Here is a 19,595-nt window from a genome sequence, read left to right as displayed (position 1 = left end):
GGTGTTTCTCTGAGACTGCTACGTGGGAGCAACTGTCTATTCCAAAGGGAGAGGTACTTTGGGGCAGGTAGCGCTACCTGGGGAAAGAGCTCTGGGGAAGGGACTTTGGGGCAGGTAGCGCTACCTGGGGAAAGAGCTCTGGGGAAGGGACTTTGGGGCAGGTAGCGCTACCTGGGGAAACTGAAAGAGCTCTGGGGAAGGGACTTTGGGGCAGGTAGTGCTACCTGGGGAAACTGAAAGAGCTCTGGGGAAGGGACTTTGGGGCAGGTAGCGCTACCTGGGGAAACTGAAAGAGCTCTGGGGAAGGGACTTTGGGGCAGGTAGCGCTACCTGGGGAAACTGAAAGAGCTCTGGGGAAGGGACTTTGGGGCAGGTAGCGCTACCTGGGGAAACTGAAAGAGCTCTGGGGAAGGGACTTTGGGGCAGGTAGCGCTACCTGGGGAAACTGAAAGAGCTCTGGGGAAGGGACTTTGGGGCAGGTAGCGCTACCTGGGGAAAGAGCTCTGGGGAAGGGACTTTGGGGCAGGTAGCGCTACCTGGGGAAAGAGCTCTGGGGAAGGGACTTTGGGGCAGGTAGCGCTACCTGGGAAACTGAAAGAGCTCTGGGGAAGGGACTTTGGGGCAGGTAGCGCTACCTGGGGAAACTGAAAGAGCTCTGGGGAAGGGACTTTGGGGCAGGTAGCGCTACCTGGGAAACTGAAAGGGCTCTGGGGAAGGGACTTTGGGGCAGGTAGCGCTACCTGGGGAAACTGAAAGAGCTCTGGGGAAGGGACTTTGCTAGGACTGAACTGGAACTGGTTGGAGTGTGGGACTGTGTGCTGGGAGAGACTGAGCCAGTACTGACTAAAGCCCACAGGTTTCCCAGGGTTATTACTGTTTGCATTTTACAGTTATTGCATTTATCTAAACTGTTATATAAAGTTTATCTTTGCTGCAAAACTATGCAATTATTTTCCTAGTGGAAATCCCCTTGAGGTGTGCTCCTCAGTGTCCACTAGGTGGCAGCACTGCACTATAATCCCAGTCCCAGTACCTTTCATCTGCAAAGAAAATTCAGCCTAAGCAAGTAAAGCACAGCCCAGAGAAGTGAGCGTAATCCAACCCATGTAGAGTGTGCCAAAATAGAGTTACAATATTTAGCTTACTATACACAAGATTAAATACACAACTTGTGATGGCGTTTGCAAAATGATTTCTATTGGTTTCTAAGCAAACTCGTTTTTAGATTGATTTCTGGCCTGAGCAGTATTATATAACATTTGGGCAGAAATATACAGGCTAAAAGCCCCGCGCTTGAGGTGAGTATGGCAAATATCTCCACACACACAGTGTTTTTGCCTTTGGTGCTCAGATAGGCCGGGATCATTGTGATCCAAACACTGCAGAAGAGCAGCATGCTGAAAGTGATGTACTTGGCCTCATTAAAACTGTCCGGTAAGCTCCGAGCTAAAAATGCTAAAACAAAACTAACAGCTGCCAGAAGCCCCATATACCCAATAACTGAGTAAAAGCCAATAGCTGAGCCCTCATTGCACTGAATGATGATGGTTCCAGGGGAAGTGTGAATGTCCAGTTCCTGAAAGGGAGGAGAAATGGCCAACCAAGTCATGCAGATGATTATTTGAATGGATGAGCAGAACAAGACTACAGAATTGGACAGTTTGACTCCCAGCCATTTTCTCCATGAGCTCCCTGGCTTGGTGGCTTTGAAAGCAACACAAACCATGATAGTCTTGGCCAGGAGAGAAGAGACAGCTATGGAGAAGGTGATTCCAAAAGTGATGATGCGCAGCATGCAGGTTATATCCACAGGGCGACCGAGGAACAGAAACACACTGAGGAAGCTCAGCTTGATGGAGACAAGGAGGAGGAAGCTCAGGCTCCGGTTGTTGGCTCTCACTATGGGGGAGTCCCGGTATATAATAAAAATTCTCATTATCCCCCCAGTAATAAGGAAAAGAAGAACTGAGATGAATAAAAAAATGGCAGATATAACATCATCGCCGAATGAGAGAAATTCTTCCATCTTGGCAATACATTGATCCTTCTGCTCATTGGGCCATTCCATATCTGGACATTGGATGCAGCTCTCACTGTCTGTAAATGTGGAAAGAAACTCTGGTGAAGTCTCAGATAATATACTGGATTATAATATGAATAATTGTCTCCTAAACACTCAGTTAAACTATAGGTAGTTCTATATCTATACTATCGTGTGGTTTCCCCTCTACTCCTCATAAATACCCTGCACTCCAATTATCTTAGTGCTTTCTTTATTAAGGCAGCGCAATTCCACCATTGTTGGGACCTCAGAACAACTCTTCATTTGGGGCTCCTCCTGTAACTTTAGCTCCTGGTCTCTTCTGTTACCCAAGATTCTCTCCCTCTGACTCTTACAAAGATTTTTTGATGTTTTTGAAAAAATGCTGAGATCCTTCTTCCCTATAGGCCATATGACTGTCCCATTGACCACTGAGCTGGGGTCCTTTGACCATGCATTGATTATCTGAACAATTTTCTTGAATATACATTGATCCTTCTGCTCATTGGGCCATTCCATATCTGGACATTGGATGCAGCTCTCACTATCTGTAAATGTGGAAAGAAACCATGGGAAAATCTCAGATAATATAGTGATATACTGGACTATAATATGAATAATTGTCTCCTAAACACTCAGTTAAACTACAGGTAGATGCAAGAGCTGACATCTTCCCTTTAGAGCACTTTACACTAAGCATAAGCCCCGAGCAACTCTTCATTTGGGGCTCCTCCTGTAACTTTAGCTCCTGTTCTTTTTCTATCAGTCTCTTCTGTTACCCAAGATTCTATCCGTCCGAGTGTTACAAAGATTTTCTATGTTTTTGAAAAAATGCTGAGATCCTTCTTCCCTTTAGGCCATATGACTGTCCCATTGACCTCTGAGCTGGTTTCCTTTGGGGTCCTTTGACCGTGCATTGATGATCTGAACAAGACATACAAGGGGGCTTACAACCTTATTCACATCTGCCAAGGAGATGAGTGGAAAACTGCCTCCAACAACAGGGATCGACCTTGTCCTGCCATTGGATTTATGGGATGCTGCTTCATCAATGATATCTTCTGTGACCTACTTTAGACCTTCAGAATTCTGGTGTTTTCCTTCTCTTGTTTCTCAAGTCGTGCCTGTTCTACAATGCTCGAGAGAGAACCTTTACCCCAAACTAAAAAAGTGTGAATTTCCCAAACACAATATTCCATTTCTAGGTTATATCATTAGTGATGAGCAAATTTTTACAACAGGCATGGATTCACAGGGAATTTCCGCAATTTCTCCATTGGGGAATTGTTTCACGAAACCTCCGTGAAAATTTGGTGCAGAAAAATTTGTTCGGATTTTTTTGTCGCGAGTCGAAAAAGGGGCGTGGTCACATAACATCGGTCGCATCAAATTGGGCGCGGCCGCCTAAAAAAAGGGTGTGGTAGGGACAAAAACAGGCACGGTCACGTAAAAAAAAGGCACGGCCACGTCAAATTGGTTGCGAAAATTCGCCACACAGAATTTTTTTGTTGTGTGTCACAAAAAAGGGTTTGGTCGCGTCAAAAAAGAGGCACAGTCATGTTAAATTGGGCGCGGTCATGTAAAAAAAAAAGTGCGGGCAACAAAAAATAGACGTGGGCGACAAAAAAATTGTGGCCGACAAAAAAAAAGCGTGCGACAAATGCGTTTCGCAAGTTTTTCGCTGTTTTGTGAATTTTCTTACACAAAGTTTATGGCAAAATGGGACAGATTTGCTCATCTTATATATAAAAGTCAGAAGAGATGATATGTAGTGATGAGTGAGATATTTCTCAGAGAGATAGAGAGATATGAGACATATCCTACTAAAGTATCTGCAGCCTTGGACTGGTCAACTCCTGAGGGTTGAAAGCAATGAAGCATTTTTTGTGTTTTGTCAACTTTTATTGAAGATTTATTGAGAGGTTTTCAAAGATTGTTGCCCTAATCACAGCTCGGCCTAATCATCAAACTCACAAAGTCTTAACATTTCCTGGTCCATGAATCTTGTGCTATGAATTCTTAAAGGAGAAGGAAAGGTAAAAACTAAGTAAGCTTTATCAGAAAGGTCTATGTAAATACAGCCATAAGCACTCACAGAAACACTGCAGAGTCCTCTATCAAAATATCTCTATTATCTTCTGCCAGAGACACGCAGCTCTCTGCTCTCTCCTGCTCCCCCTCCCCCAAAGAATGCTAAGAACTCGCCCCCCCCCTTAGGAATGTGGATCTGAGCCAATCAGAAGGAAGCTGACTCATAGCCTAACTAACTGAGCATGTACACGGGTCTTGGTGCAGGAGTGAGGCATTATGGGAACTTTCTTTACACAGCTCAACGTTTTTTCTTCTTATTTGGCTTCTGATCATCTGAACAGGAGAAATATGGGGAGACTTAAGGGCACTATTGAGAGAACTGAAGGTATACCTGCAGCTTGGGATTAACTCCTTTAAAGGTTTTCTCCATTTTGTGTACTTGAGGTCTCAATTCTTTCATTTTATTATCTGCATTTGCCAAAGTAAATGTGCCTCCTGCTGAATCTGCCCTCTGGGATTTGAAGACCATCTGGGCTCAGGCCCAACAAGCTCTAGTGAAGTCCTTTACTCATCAGAAGTTGGTGGCCAGTAAATATTGATGACCTGCTCCGTAGTTTTAGATTGGAAATTCTGTCTGTCTGTCAACTAAGGATATTAGACTTCAAGTGCCCTCTTCTAAATTGTTCCTCATCTTATTGGTCCCTTCAAGATCAACCCTTGTGTGTCCCTTTAAGGTAACCCTGTGTGTGTTAAATTTGGCCTGCCTCAGAGCATCTCCAACTCCTTCCATGTATCCTTCTTGTGGTCAAGAATATTTTTTTCTCTGACTTCGCTCCTCCTCCTCCAGTTTCAGGTAAGGGGCACCAGCAATTGTGGATTTCTGTAAAGTAAGTTATACTCAATATTTAATTCTTTTAAAGGGGTTGGTCCTAAGGAGAGGTCACATCTTTGGCCACATTCACACTCCCCGTCTAGTTAAATCATTGTACATAAAGTTTGCAGGGAAACCTTGGGAGCCCACGGTCCATGCTTCTTAAAGGGGGGTACTGGGAGGTGCCCTGGGAGACCAGCGCACCTTTATACCTCTTGTTATGGTGTGAAATGCATTGGCACACATCTCTTTTCAGTTGTATTTTTTTCCCAAGCTGAATCTTTGCTCTTACAGTCCTTCCTAAGACTTTTGTCCCTGTTTCACTTCTGATTATTGACTACACGCTTGTTTCTGACTCTAATTCTTTACTGCCTTCCCTGACTCCAAGTCTGTTTTGACCATGATTCTGTCTGACCCTCTTGGGTACTCCGCTTTGGATCAAATTCTGCCGTGTTTAGGCTCCCTGTTAGGTCCTGCAGCAGAAAGTTCTGGGGCCCCAAATGGGCATTGGTGAAGACCAGTCCTGGTAGGGGTCTCCTGCTTGAAGGAGTTGTTATCAGTGAGAGATGGGAAGGTGAGTCCCTGAGGCAGGGGCTGTTACAGGATGGAGCAGGCGTAGACAGGACAGAGCAGGCATAGACTAGACCAGCTGGGACAGAGCGGGCATAGCCTAGACCAGACAGGATGGGAAGGAATGGGCATAGACTAGACAGGACCAGACAGTACAGGATGGGACAGAGCGGGCATAGACTGGACAGGACAGGATAAGCAAGGAGCAAAGGGAAAGATCAGGAGTGAAGAGCAAGGAGCAAGAACAGGAGCAGAAGCAAGACAAAGGTGCAAAGGAGCAAGGAAACAAGACTAAGGAGCCAGAATAGGAACACAAACTAGGGACAGGCCACAGTGCTTAATGTTAACCAATGTTCAAGCGACGAGTGTGAGGAGGGCTGGACTTAAATAGGGCAGAGTCAGCCCTGATTGGCTCACCACAACTAGCCAATAAGGCTGCTGGGGTGATGTTACCAAGCCCAGAAAAAGGTGAAAGGAAACACAAGGCAAATACCTCTTGCTGTCTGCTCTCCTGGCTCAATGGTTAGGGAGAGCAGCCAACAACCAGGAGGTCCTGGGATCAAACCCCAGCAGATCCTAACAGGAGTGTGGTCTATCAAACAGTCCCAGAGTTCCTGCTTTACAGGTTGTGATAGTGAGGCCTTACCAGGGACCTATAAAATGTCAAAAATATGTTCTCATTCTTTGTGTCAATGCCATTTTGAAGACAGCGCTTTATATGCTTTAGTAGCTACTGCAACTGAGTTGCAGAGTATGTTATCCACAAAAATCCCCAAATCCTCATTAATTAATGAGGCCCAAACACAGCTACAGTGCAGGGATTCTGATTAGTGATGGGCGAATCTCTTCAGTTTTGCTTGGCCAAAAAAATTGCGAATCTTTCAAAAGATTTGCAAAATGGTGAACAATTTGCAAAACAGTGAAAATGTCACACGTCAAAAAAAAAATTGTCATGCGCTACAATTTTTTTTTGACAAGTCATTATTTTTTACTCTCTGGGCATTTTTTTTTGACAAATTATTTTGCCCATCACTAATTTCGATCTATTCGTACGGGGAAGGGGAGTGGTTTCACTTGAACAGAACCTTTAGAGAGGAAGATTCTTATATCAGTTGACTATTTTGGGGGCAATGTCTACATTTTTTAAATGTTTTCTTCATTTTTAAACTAAATTACAAACGGATAGAAGAACAATTGATGACACAGATGGGTAGTTACTAGCCTTACACTGGCCAATGAAATCACTTATTACTTTTTCAGTAACAAAAGGGGGAGCCAAGAAAAAAAAAGGAATTGAGGGAGAAAATTCTGTTTCTCTCTCCATTTCTCTCTCTGCTCCTCTTCCTCTCTCTCTCCATGTTTCTCTCTCGCTCTCTCTGTATACAACTCTCTGACTTTCAAGCTGTAATACATTTTCAAACATCATGTATTTATACCAGATGTGTTGGAAATCTCTCCCTCAGAACACAGGACACAGTCATAACAGCAGGACTGGGCTCCACATTTTGTTGCTTTCCTGAATCCGCGGAGACAGTTGTCTGAACATTGAGCTCTTGGGATCTAGAAATTCCATAACAAATACACAGAAATTGGTAAGAATGGTCATAGTCGTTTAGAATAATACTCTGTAATGTAATTAAATGTCAAAATATTATCAATATAAAGGTTTGTGATCCCTTCTAAAAAAGATCCAGAAACCTCCCACAGAGTCCATTTTAAGCCAATAACTTATCATATAAAATGATTTCCTACTTATCTGTAATAATAAAACAGTACCTGTACTTGATCCCAACTAAGATATAATTACCCCTTATTGGGGCAGAACAGCCCTATTGGGTTTATTTAATGGTTAAATGATTCCCTTTTCTCTGTAATAATAAAACAGTACCTGTACTTGATCCCAACTAAGATATAATTACCCCTTATTGGGGTCAGAACAGCCCTATTGGGTTTATTTAATGGTTAAATGATTCCCTTTTCTCTGTAATAATAAAACAGTACCTGTACTTGATCCCAACTAAGATATAATTACCCCTTATTGGGGGGCAGAACAGCCCTATTGGGTTTATTTAATGGTTAAATGATTCCCCTTTCTCTGTAATAATAAAACAGTACCTGTACTTGATCCCAACTAAGATATAATTACCCCTTATTGGGGCAGAACAGCCCTATTGGGTTTATTTAATGGTTAAATGATTCCCTTTTCTCTGTAATAATAAAACAGTACCTGTACTTGATCCCAACTAAGATATAATTACCCCTTATTGGGGCAGAACAGCCCTATTGGGTTTATTTCATGGTTAAATGATTCCCTTTTCTCTGTAATAATAAAACAGTACCTGTACTTGATCCCAACTAAGATATAATTACCCCTTATTGGAGGCAGAACGGCCCTATTGGGTTTATTTAATGGTTAAATGAGTAATGGGACACTGCCATGATGTTTGTGGGGCACTGTTTATCTCTAAATGACACTGTTACACAGAAAATAATTCCCTCTGTCATTTAACATTTTATCAGCAAATGTATTTGTAGCTGTAATATTGGTGTGTAGGTGCCATCTCAATGCATTGTGTCTGAGCTTTCAGAAGGAGCCAGCACTACACATTAGAACTGCTTTCAGCTAACCTATTGTTTCTCCTACTCCCATGTAACTGAAGGAGTCCCAAGCCGGACTTGGATTTCTTACTATTGAGTGCTATTCTGATACCTACTGGGAGCTGCTATCTTGCTCCCTTCCCATTGTTCTGCTGATCGGCTGCTGGGGGTGAGGGGGGGGGGATATCACTCCAACTTGCAGCACAGCAGTAAAGTGTGACTGAAATTCATCAGAGCACAGATCACATGACTGTGGCACCCTGGGAAATGAAGAATATAGCTAGCCCCATGGGAAAAACAGATTACAATGGTGTTGATGTTAAAAGGCTTAAGGGTAAAAGAAAAGATATTCTTACTTCATTGTCATTTGACTTCCATTTTATTAAAGACAATGTGACGTTGAGCTGCTGGTGTGAGGGTCGCCATGGTGAGAATTCACCAAAAAGCTGTTTGTCTTGGTGCCTATCTGCTGCTAAAATGTAGTTATAGATCCATAACCCAGAGATGTACTCCCCATATTCATTAAACAAGAAGACTGGACCAATTTGGGTGGAGTATTGATGTTTTTTAAGGAAATGGTGCAGCTCCTGTATAAGATGGACACGTATTTAAATCACAATTCATTTGGACACTGCTGACCTGTCAGACATAGCAATGAGCGACTTTTTTGGCCAGGCATGGATTGGCAGCGGAATTCTGCATTTCTGCCATCGGCGGAATTATTCGCCAAACTGCGGCAAAAATCTGCCGTGATAAAGTTCAGAGACAAAAATCTCACCGAGACAAAAAAGTTGCAAAACGGATCAGTACAGATTCGCTCGTCGCCAGTCAGACAGTATCAATAAGGCAGTAACACACATTCAGTTCTTATAGATTCAATGGAAACATATTACATTATGCTTCCGTCTCGTATTATAGTAATAGGGGAGTTAAATATCCACACCCACTGCGCTCTCTCGGCTTAACCCTTTCTATCTCACTGCTCCTTCCCTCTGGAACTCTATCCCTGAATCCCTCCGTAGGGAACACTCACCCACTCTCTTTAAGAAAAAACTCAGACTGTACCTTCTGGAGCACTAAAACATTATTTTGCCCAGTCCTGCGCTTAAGGGCAAATGCCCATACCTGGTGCCTCTTACCTTCCAGTTTGTGCCTGTATGTTACCCAACCACTTAGATTGTAAGCTCTACGGGACAGGCACCATACCTGGTGCACTCTTACCTTCCAGTTTGTGCCTGTATGTTACCCAACCACTTAGATTGTAAGCTCTACGGGACAGGCACCATACCTGGTGCACTCTTACCTTCCAGTTTGTGCCTGTATGTTACCCAACCACTTAGATTGTAAGCTCTACGGGACAGGCACCATACCTGGTGCACTCTTACCTACCAGTTTGTGTGTGCATGTTACCCAACCACTTAGATTGTAAGCTCTACGGGACAGGCACCATACCTGGTGCACTCTTACCTTCCAATTTGTGCCTGTATGTTACCCAACCACTTAGATTGTAAGCTCTACGGGACAGGCACCATACCTGGTGCACTCTTACCTACCAATCTGTGCCTGTATGTTACCCAACCACTTAGACTGTAAGCTCTACGGGACAGGCACCATACCTGGTGCACTCTTACCTACCAATCTGTGCCTGTATGTTACCCAACCACTTAGACTGTAAGCTCTACGGGACAGGGACCATACCTGGTGCACTCTTACCTTCCAATTTGTGCCTGTATGTTACCCAACCACTTAGACTGTAAGCTCTACGGGGCAGGGACCTCCTTCCCACTGTGTCTCATACCACATGGCACTTACTCCCTGTGTATTTATACTTATTTATTGTATTTATTATAACACTTGTCCTCCCTGTGTGTAATTGTGTATTCTGTAAGATTGTACAGCGCTGCGTGTCCTTGTGGCACTTTATAAATAAAGTTATACATACAAACAAGACAGAGAAAGAAGTATATTCATCAATGGGTGAAAGTTAGAACTCCTCAAGTATGCTGGTAAAATCCCATAGGAATGAACAGAATGTTGGGAGTTTTAGGTGCTCATTTACTAACCATTAGTTATGAGCGAAAACAGCAAGAAAATTCGCGAAATGGTGAAAAATTCACGAAATGCATTTGTTGCATGTTTTTTTGTCTCCCGCGTCTATTTTTTTTGTCGGCTGCACTTTTTTTGCCACTAATGCACCATATTTGACATGACTGCACCCTTTCTTACGCGACCACAGCCAATTTGACGCGAATGTGCCTTTTTTTGACACACAACAAAAGAAAAATTGGCGCAACAAATTTTTCTGCAGCGAAAATCACTACTAACCATCAAATTTTAAACTTCATTTGAATTTTATTAAAAAAGTCACAGAGAGAAAACACTATGGGGCCCATTCATTAAACCACAATTTTTTTTAAAAAAAAAATCGTATTTTTTCAAATTTTTAGAACTTTTTGTAATGACCACAATAATATTATCATTATCATTAAAATAGCAGAACTTTTTCATGGCTTTTGTTAACTTCCACGAAAAAGCCGTATTTTTCACAAAGACTACGCCCATTTCAGAATTCATTCAAGCTTTGGTATCGCAACCACAATATTTTCGTACGACCAAGAAAAGAATTTTAGCGCAATTTTCGCACATCAGAATTTATCGTTGTTACTGCAAATTTTTTCCAATCGTGCTTTTAACTAGTGAAAATTCATGGCCCCTATGTGTTTAAACAGCTAAAAATCCAAATTCGACAATTCGCCAGTAGTGATGGGTGAAATGTTTAGGCAGGCATTAATTCAGAGCGAATTTGCAAGTTTCGCCATTGGCGGATTGTTTCGCGAACCAGATGAAAAAATTTGCCACGGAAAAATTTGCCGCCCGTCCAAAAATTGTCATGGGCATCAAAAGAATTGTCTCGGGCATCAAAAGAATTGTCGCGGGCATCAAAAGAATAGTCTCAGGCGACAATTTTTTTTTTACGCACATTTTTGCTGTTTCACAAATTTCTTTTGAAAGATTCACAAATTTCTCACCGAAGCGAAATGAGACAGATTCACTCATCACAATTCACTAGATTAAACTTGCTGCATTCATGTACAAGTCAATGGGAAACGTCCCTTTCCTTGAAGTTCTTTTTTTCATCTCAAAAATTTAGAGAATTCCCTGGGTTTCGTCCGTAAATCACGACTTTTTCAAATTGTTGCAGCCACAATTCAATAAAGTCCGGATTTTTTACAACTTTTCTCACAGCGGCTTTTTCTGGCCACTTTTTTTTTAGTAAATATTAGACATTCGGGAAAACGAGTTTAGTCGAATTTGAAAATGAAAAAAAATTAGAAATGATCGTGTTTCGGTAAATCTGCCCCATATGTATTAAGCTCTGAACTCACATTTGGATAAATCTGCCCCTTATATCACAAACCTCATGCACAGGGCAGTTTTCTTGTATTTTGATAATTACCTGGTACTTATACGAGTAATTCATGGATTTATTAATAAGCAACATCTCATGAAGTGCCTGAGACATTATATCAACTGCCAGATGCACCGGGGGAGAGTTGGTTCGACCACTGAAATAGTAAAGATCTGTAATACGTTCCTGCCCAGTGCAGTTACGGAGAGTGTTTAGGTAAATATATTGGTACAAATCATTCTTATTTTGGTCTTTTGACAAACACAAATGAAAAATCATAAAGATATCTTCAGTTAACTTGTCGTGTGGGAGTTTGGATGGATGCAAATTCTCTAAAAATCTTCTCATTTCAGGAGTCCCGAGATCATAATGGTAATGGGGCACGAACACCAAACTGAGATTGAATATTTCCATGCCATACGCAATAACAAAATCGTTATTCCCCCAATTAGGTGAAAGGATCAAAGTCTTTTCTTGGAACAGGGGATTTTCAATAGGTAATTCCGTGACAAACAGGGTAGAAACCGTTCCAATAAGTATAATGACACTGGTAGAGGATCCCTCAACTGTGCTTTTATATTGCTTTGATTTTATTGCATATTTGTTGTTGCTATTCATCTTTATTGTATACGCAATGCAGATGCCTTCCATGTTGAGATATTTGCTCAAACTGCGATGCTCTTTCTCTCCACTGATATCATCAGATGTAATTATTCCAACCCAGGTCCAGCCAAAATGTCTCAGAAATGTACTTAAAGCAAAATAATTGGCTTCATCACTTTGTACTGTACGGAAAAAGTACGGGAAGGCAGCTCTGTCCCTGAGCGATATGTCTGTCGCTCCATAACTGATCTAGATTTGGAGAGATGACACAAAACTACAACCAGCTTCACAGAATAACACAAGGGGCAAATTTACCAACATTCTTTTTTTTTATGGCCTTCAAAGTCATATCAACCTGACATAGTATAAATCTGAATTAAATTTTAGATTACAAATGGCACTAGGCAGGGGTGTCCCCTACCACCTTTGATTTTTGTTATGATAATTGAACCATTGGCTCAGGCAATAAGGGAAAATTCGCTAATCGAGGGAGTACAGGTTAAGGGAATTGAGCACAAAGCACAAAGTTGGCCTTTTTGCTGACAATGTAATAATTTCACAACAACAATACCGGCTTTATATAAACTCTTACATTGGTTTGGTATACTATCATCCCCCCTTCATGTCTTTAGTAGATCCATCAGATTTGGAATTTATTTCAAAACCAAACCAGATACTAATCATAGTTTTCATATACAGGTATAAAAAAAAAGCATCATCTGTGAATGAAAACTTTGTTTTATTCAGTTGTTACACATCAGCCCTATCCTTGTGTTCTCCAAAGAACAAACAGAAATGCGGGCGGATGATTTTCTTATACCATGATGGGGAAGGGCAGTAGATTGAAAGCTGAGATACATTTTTCAGCCTTTAGCTCTAATTTTAAGACATTAAAAGAAAGAGAAAGATTGCCAGTGCTCAGTTTGCCTTTAAAATTAATATTTACAAAAGATGAGGTGTTAGCGTCACACTTTGTAAGCTCCCGTGCCAAGTCAAGGCCCCTCATTGTATGTGAGTCCTACACTGCCTATTAACATTATAAATCTGTGATGCAGTTAAATTCAAGTCCCCTAGTGAACAATGTGACTGAGTAGTAAGACCATGTTGCACCTACCCTTAGCTCAAAAACTCTAGTGACTAGTGATGAGTGAATCTTCCCCATTTCGCTTCACCATAAAATTCGCGAAACGACAAGAAAATTCGTGAAACAGTGAAAAATTTTAGAAACGCATTTGTCGTGCAATTTTGTCGCGAGCATCTTTTTTTTGCCTGCTTCACTTTTTTTATGCGACCACGCCCAATTTGATGCAACCACGCCTTTTTATGATGCAACCGTGCCCAATTTTGACATGCCTGTGCCCAATTTTAACACGACCGCGGAATCTTTTTACACGATAAATTTTTCCGCAGCAAATTTTCACATAAGTTTTGCACCAATGGTGAAATGCGGAAATTTGCTGCGAATCCATGCCTGCTGAAAAAATTCGCTCATCACTACTAGTGAGTGTAGTGACTAGTAGTAACTAGCTGAAAGACATTGGTAAAAGATTATGTTACTTGTGATATTTTTTTTTTCACCTGGGAATATCCATAGAGAGTCAGTATCTGGGCTATGGGTACAGTTGTCTCTGAGGTGAGATCCCCAATAAACCCAGCAATGTGTCTCTTTCCCACACAGGAGTAATTGGGAACCGGCTCCCTGGTACCAGATAATATCTGTAATACACTCCTCACAGCCTTCCGGGGGTCCCCACAGGAATCGTATATATGGTACCCCAGGGTCAGGTTGGGTAACTGGGTCGGATCCTTGTTAATCTGCTCAATGGCGAAGCGAAAATCCACCAAGTAGCGGTAAGCCTGTTCATTTGGTCTGAGATAATGAATAAATCACCTTTACTTACAAGATTATTATCATTACTTAAATATTAAGTCTTACGTACAGGTATAGGATCCATTATGCAGAAACCCATTATCCAGAAAGCTCCAAATTACGGGAAGGCCAACTCCCATAGATTCCATTATAATCAAATAACTAGAATTTTTAAATATGAATTCCTTTTTCTCTGTAATAATAAAAGAGTACCTGTACTTGATCCCAACTAAGATATAATTACCCCTTATTGGGGCAGAACAGCCCTATTGGGTTTATTTCATGGTTAAATGATTCCCTTTTCTCTGTAATAATAAAACAGTACCTGTACTTGATCCCAACTAAGATATAATTACCCCTTATTGGGGCAGAACAGCCCTATTGGGTTTATTTAATGGTTAAATGATTCCCTTTTCTCTGTAATAATAAAACAGTACCTGTACTTGATCCCAACTAAGATATAATTACCCCTTATTGGGGCAGAACAGCCCTATTGGGTTTATTTCATGGTTAAATGATTCCCTTTTCTCTGTAATAATAAAACAGTACCTGTACTTGATCCCAACTAAGATATAATTACCCCTTATTGGGGCAGAACAGCCCTATTGGGTTTATTTAATGGTTAAATGATTCCCTTTTCTCTGTAATAATAAAACAGTACCTGTACTTGATCCCAACTAAGATATAATTACCCCTTATTGGGGGCAGAACAGCCCTATTGGGTTTATTTAATGGTTAAATGATTCCCTTTTCTCTGTAATAATAAAACAGTACCTGTACTTGATCCCAACTAAAATATAATTACCCCTTATTGGGGCAGAACAGCCCTATTGGGTTTATTTAATGGTTAAATGATTCCCTTTTCTCTGTAATAATAAAACAGTACCCATACTTGATCCCAACTAAGATATAATTACCCCTTATTGGGGCAGAACAGCCCTATTGGGTTTATTTCATGGTTAAATGATTCCCTTTTCTCTGTAATAATAAAACAGTACCCGTACTTGATCCCAACTAAGATATAATTACCCCTTATTGGGGCAGAACAGCCCTATTGGGTTTATTTCATGGTTAAATGATTCCCTTTTCTCTGTAATAATAAAACAGTACCCGTACTTGATCCCAACTAAGATATAATTACCCCTTATTGGGGGCAGAACAGCCCTATTGGGTTTATTTCATGGTTAAATGATTCCCTTTTCTCTGTAATAATACAACAGTACCTGTACTTGATCCCAACTAAGATATAATTACCCCTTATTGGGGCAGAACAGCCCTATTGGGTTTATTTCATGGTTAAATGATTCCCTTTTCTCTGTAATAATAAAACAGTACCCGTACTTGATCCCAACTAAGATATAATTACCCCTTATTGGGGGCAGAACAGCCCTATTGGGTTTATTTAATGGTTAAATGATTCCCTTTTCTCTGTAATAATAAAACAGTACCTATACTTGACCCCAACTAAGATATAATTACCCCCTATTGGGGGCAGAACACACTTATGGGCATCATACTGTTCAGTGGACCCCTGGCGTTCAAATTCAGGGTGTTTTATCTTGGTACCTAATGATACATGGTAGATAAGATGCTGTAAACTGGAAGCTTTGAGAGGATTTTTGGAAATTTTATCAAAATTGCCAACTTTAGGAAAGCTTTGCAACTTTGTACTTTGGAGTAGAAAGACATGAGTACCCATTTAAGATTCGGGGGAATGTGTACTTTCCAAAAATATATGACTTTCTGGGGTGAGTGTACTTTTCTTGTAGCATTATCCCACATATAATGATGTAAATGTGTTGATTTTGCAGAAGCTGAAATTACAGAAATGACAGTACATATGGGGGTATGTTCCCATTGGGGCCCCTACATACCACATACTTAGGTAAACCTATACATATTGGGCATCAAACTGTTTAATGGACCCCTGGCATTCATATTTATGGTGTTTTATCTTGGTACCTAATGCTATGTGGGAGATAAGATGCTGCAAAGTGGAAGCTTTGAGGGGATTTTTGGAATTGTCATCAAAATTGCTAATTTAGAAAAGCTGTGCGGCTTGGTACTTTGGAGTAGAAAGACATGGGTACCCATTTTAGATTCGGGGGAATGTGTACTTTCCCAAAATATATGGCTTTCTGGGGTGAGCGTACTTTTTTGTAGTGTTATCCCACACAAAATGACGTAAATGTGTTGATTTTGCAGAAGCTGAAATGACAGAAATGACAGATCATATTGGGGTATGTTCACATTGGGGCCCCTACATGCCACATACTTAGGTAAACCTATACATATTGGGCATCAAACTGTTCAGTGGACCCCTGGTATTTATATTTAGGGTGTTTTATCTGTTACTTTATGACCTGTAGGAGATAAGATACTATAGACCAGAAGCTTTGAAGCGATTTTTAAGAAATTTCACAAATTTTGATAAAAAACAATAACTTTAGGAAAACATTGCTACTTGGTAGTTTGGAGCAGACAGACAGTTCTACCTATTCTGGATTCCTCAGAATCTGTTCTTTCTAAAAATGTATAATTTTCTGGGATAAACCTTCTGTTAGTGGAATTTTTGGCCTTGAAATCTAAAGTATGCAGCTTTCTGGAGCAGTGCTTTGGGAATTTGGTAGGTACTGCTGGGAGTTTTTGACCTATACAAGTGAGAAATCTCCATAAAACTATATATATTTGGTATTGGCACGTTCAGGAGACATGGGACTTTCCAAATCAGTTGTATTTTCATGCATAAAATAATTTTTGTTTCTGGTGTAACCGTTTATATTATGGAAATTATTATTGATAATTTATTTATAATAAATATAATTTATTTATAATAAATATAATATAATTATTTATTTATAATTTATATTTAGAAGCCTATATCTGGTTACAGAATTGGAATTACATAAAAATTCCACCAAATTTTGAAAGCTTAGGTTGTCCTGAAAAAAACGATATATAGTTTTCCTGGGTAAACTAAAAGTCCCCCCGAGGAAAAGCCCCTAAAGTGAAACAGTGCAAAATGTTCAAAAACTGTCTGGCAGTAGAAGTTCCACTTTGTTCAGAACTGCTGGCAGTAAAAGGGTTAAAGAGGCGGAATGTCAATATTTAACCCATTTCTTGATGTAGAATGCTCCGGCTTTGTGTTGGGTGAAGCACGATAACACTGGGTCATTTAATTTGCAGATATGGGATAGGACTTTTTGTATTAGGGACCCAAATTACGGCATTAAGTTACGTGAGCAACACCTTCGTTTTCTATTACAGGTTTCTAAGACCTTTTTTGTTTTTGTTTTTAATGGAAATATGGTAAAGACTTTGTCAGCCTTCTGTTAATTCTCAGAACAACTGTTAAGTTGAGAGAAACATTGCACCAGATACAGCTTGGACTCCAGTATGGGTAGAGAATAAAATATGTTTTCCAGTTATTAATCTATTCAATAAGATGTGTTATGTGTGTCTGTAGGGTCTGAATATAAGGTCTGACTATACCCCCTTCTGTCATATTTACATTAAGGTTTGGTGACAGGCAGTAACTACAGCCAATGGGAGTAACAGGCAAGAACCTCAGAATCTGAACCCACGGCCAATTACCTTGCTCCTTTTATGAAAGGAACAAGTATCTTTCTCTACTTGTCCAGCAGCTCAACCTTCGAGCCCCACGCTTTTGGGTGCCAAAATGTAACCTCTTTTGGGCTCAATAACTGTCTTCTTGAACTAGTACAGGTATGGGATCCCTTATCCGGAAACCCGTTATCCAGAAAGCTCCGAATTACGGAATGCCTGTCTCCCATAGACTCCATTTTAATCAAATAATTCAGAATTTTAAAACTGATTTCCTTTTTCTCTTTTGTAATAAAACAGTTCCATGTAATTGATCCCAACTAAGATATAAATAATCCTTATTGGATGCAAAACAATCCCATAGGGTTTAATTAATGTTTTATTGATTCTTTAGTAGACTTAAGGTATGGAGATCCAAATTACGGAAAGACCCCTTATCTGGAATACCCTTGGTCCCGGGCATTCTGGATAACGGGTTCTGTACCTGTACCAGTAGAGCATGGGTTACCCAAGGGAAGCTACTTTACATTGGTTGGTTTGTGACCATTTCTGTTTACTGGAATATCTGAAAATATCTGGTGATTTGTTAGTAATAATCAGAACGTCACAGGAATATACCAGTGGTTACCAGCAACCCATCAGTAGGGGGCCCCTTTACTGGTTGCTATTATCCCCTTCTTTCCCTTAGTGCCTATAAGAGATACTACTTACAAAGTACAGAGGAATCTACTGGAATTGTCCCACGGAAATGTAACATTTATCATATAGAAATGTGAAGCCATCACCCCTGCGATCACAATGTCTCCTTCCTGTATGTATTCATACTCCTTCACTGGTTTAATGATCTGCAGGTTACAGGCAAGATTCAGGGGTTGAACCCCAAATCTGTAGGGTCCCCCACACAGGAATATCAGATAGATCAGCACTTTCACAGAATAACAGACAGCAGTGACTCCCAACATTGCTCCCATATATGCCAATATAAAGCAGAAGATCAGAACATTCCCCCAGCAGCATTCAGGGGCACAGAGAGACACAGGGGCCCCAGGATCCAGGTACATGTGTATAGCAGAGTAAGGGGCCCGGCTCATCCAACCCTCATTTTATAGAGAGCAGAGAGAGGATTTGCCCCAGTAACAGTCAGTGGCACAGAGAGACACAGGGGCCCCAGGGTTGGGCTGTGTGTGTAGAACAGAGTAAGGGGCCCGGCTCATCCAACCCTCACTTTATAGAGAGCAGAGAGAGGATTTGCCCCAGTAACAGTCAGTGGCACAGAGAGACACAGGGGCCCCAGGGTTGGGCTGTGTGTGTAGAACAGAGTAAGGGGCTCATCCAACCCTCATTTTATAGAGAGCAGAGAGAGGATTTGCCCCAGTAACAGTCAGTGGCACAGAGAGACACAGGGGCCCCAGGGTTGGGCTGTGTGTGTAGAACAGAGTAAGGGGCCCGGCTCATCCAACCCTCATTTTATAGAGAGCAGAGAGAGGATTTGCCCCAGTAACAGTCAGTGGCACAGAGAGACACAGGGGCCCCAGGGTTGGGCTGTGTGTGTAGAACAGAGTAAGGGGCCCGGCTCATCCAACCCTCATTTTATAGAGAGCAGAGAGAGGATTTGCCCCAGCAGCAGTCAGTGGCACAGAGAGACACAGGGGCCCCAGGGTTGGGCTGTGTGTGTAGAACAGAGTAAGGGGCCCGGCTCATCCAACCCTCATTTTATAGAGAGCAGAGAGAGGATTTGCCCCAGTAACAGTCAGTGGCACAGAGAGACACAGGGGCCCCAGGGTTGGGCTGTGTGTGTAGAACAGAGTAAGGGGCCCGGCTCATCCAACCCTCATTTTATAGAGAGCAGAGAGAGGATTTGCACAATAGAATGAATATAGGCACCGGCATCAGGGGGTTCATCAGCCTTTTCTGAAACTAATAATTTAGAATTATTTTCTCTGCTCATTAGCAGAAAAAATAAATGTGCGCAGAACTGAAATCCTAATGGAAAATCTGTATAGTCACATGCTTTCTTTATCACAAAGAAAGGACAGGG

General features: G+C 41.3%; 1 protein-coding gene across 1 annotated transcript; it reads right to left on the bottom strand.

Annotated features, from left to right (window-relative positions):
* Window positions 1-1,195: 1,195 nt before the first annotated feature.
* Window positions 1,196-18,519, bottom strand: LOC116411610 (vomeronasal type-2 receptor 26-like). The gene is made up of 6 exons (XM_031904207.1): window positions 18,269-18,519; window positions 13,702-13,993; window positions 11,569-12,372; window positions 8,468-8,695; window positions 6,950-7,073; window positions 1,196-2,097 (listed from the first exon to the last, which is right to left on the bottom strand). Exons 1-6 carry the CDS (start codon window positions 18,517-18,519, stop codon window positions 1,196-1,198), a joined length of 2,601 nt encoding a protein of 866 aa, XP_031760067.1.
* Between the last annotated feature and the right edge of the window lie 1,076 nt (window positions 18,520-19,595).

Source organism: Xenopus tropicalis, chromosome 1, assembly GCF_000004195.4.
Source record: "Xenopus tropicalis strain Nigerian chromosome 1, UCB_Xtro_10.0, whole genome shotgun sequence".
Lineage (NCBI taxonomy): Eukaryota > Metazoa > Chordata > Amphibia > Anura > Pipidae > Xenopus > Xenopus tropicalis.
This window is presented reverse-complemented; position numbering and strand designations above follow the sequence as displayed.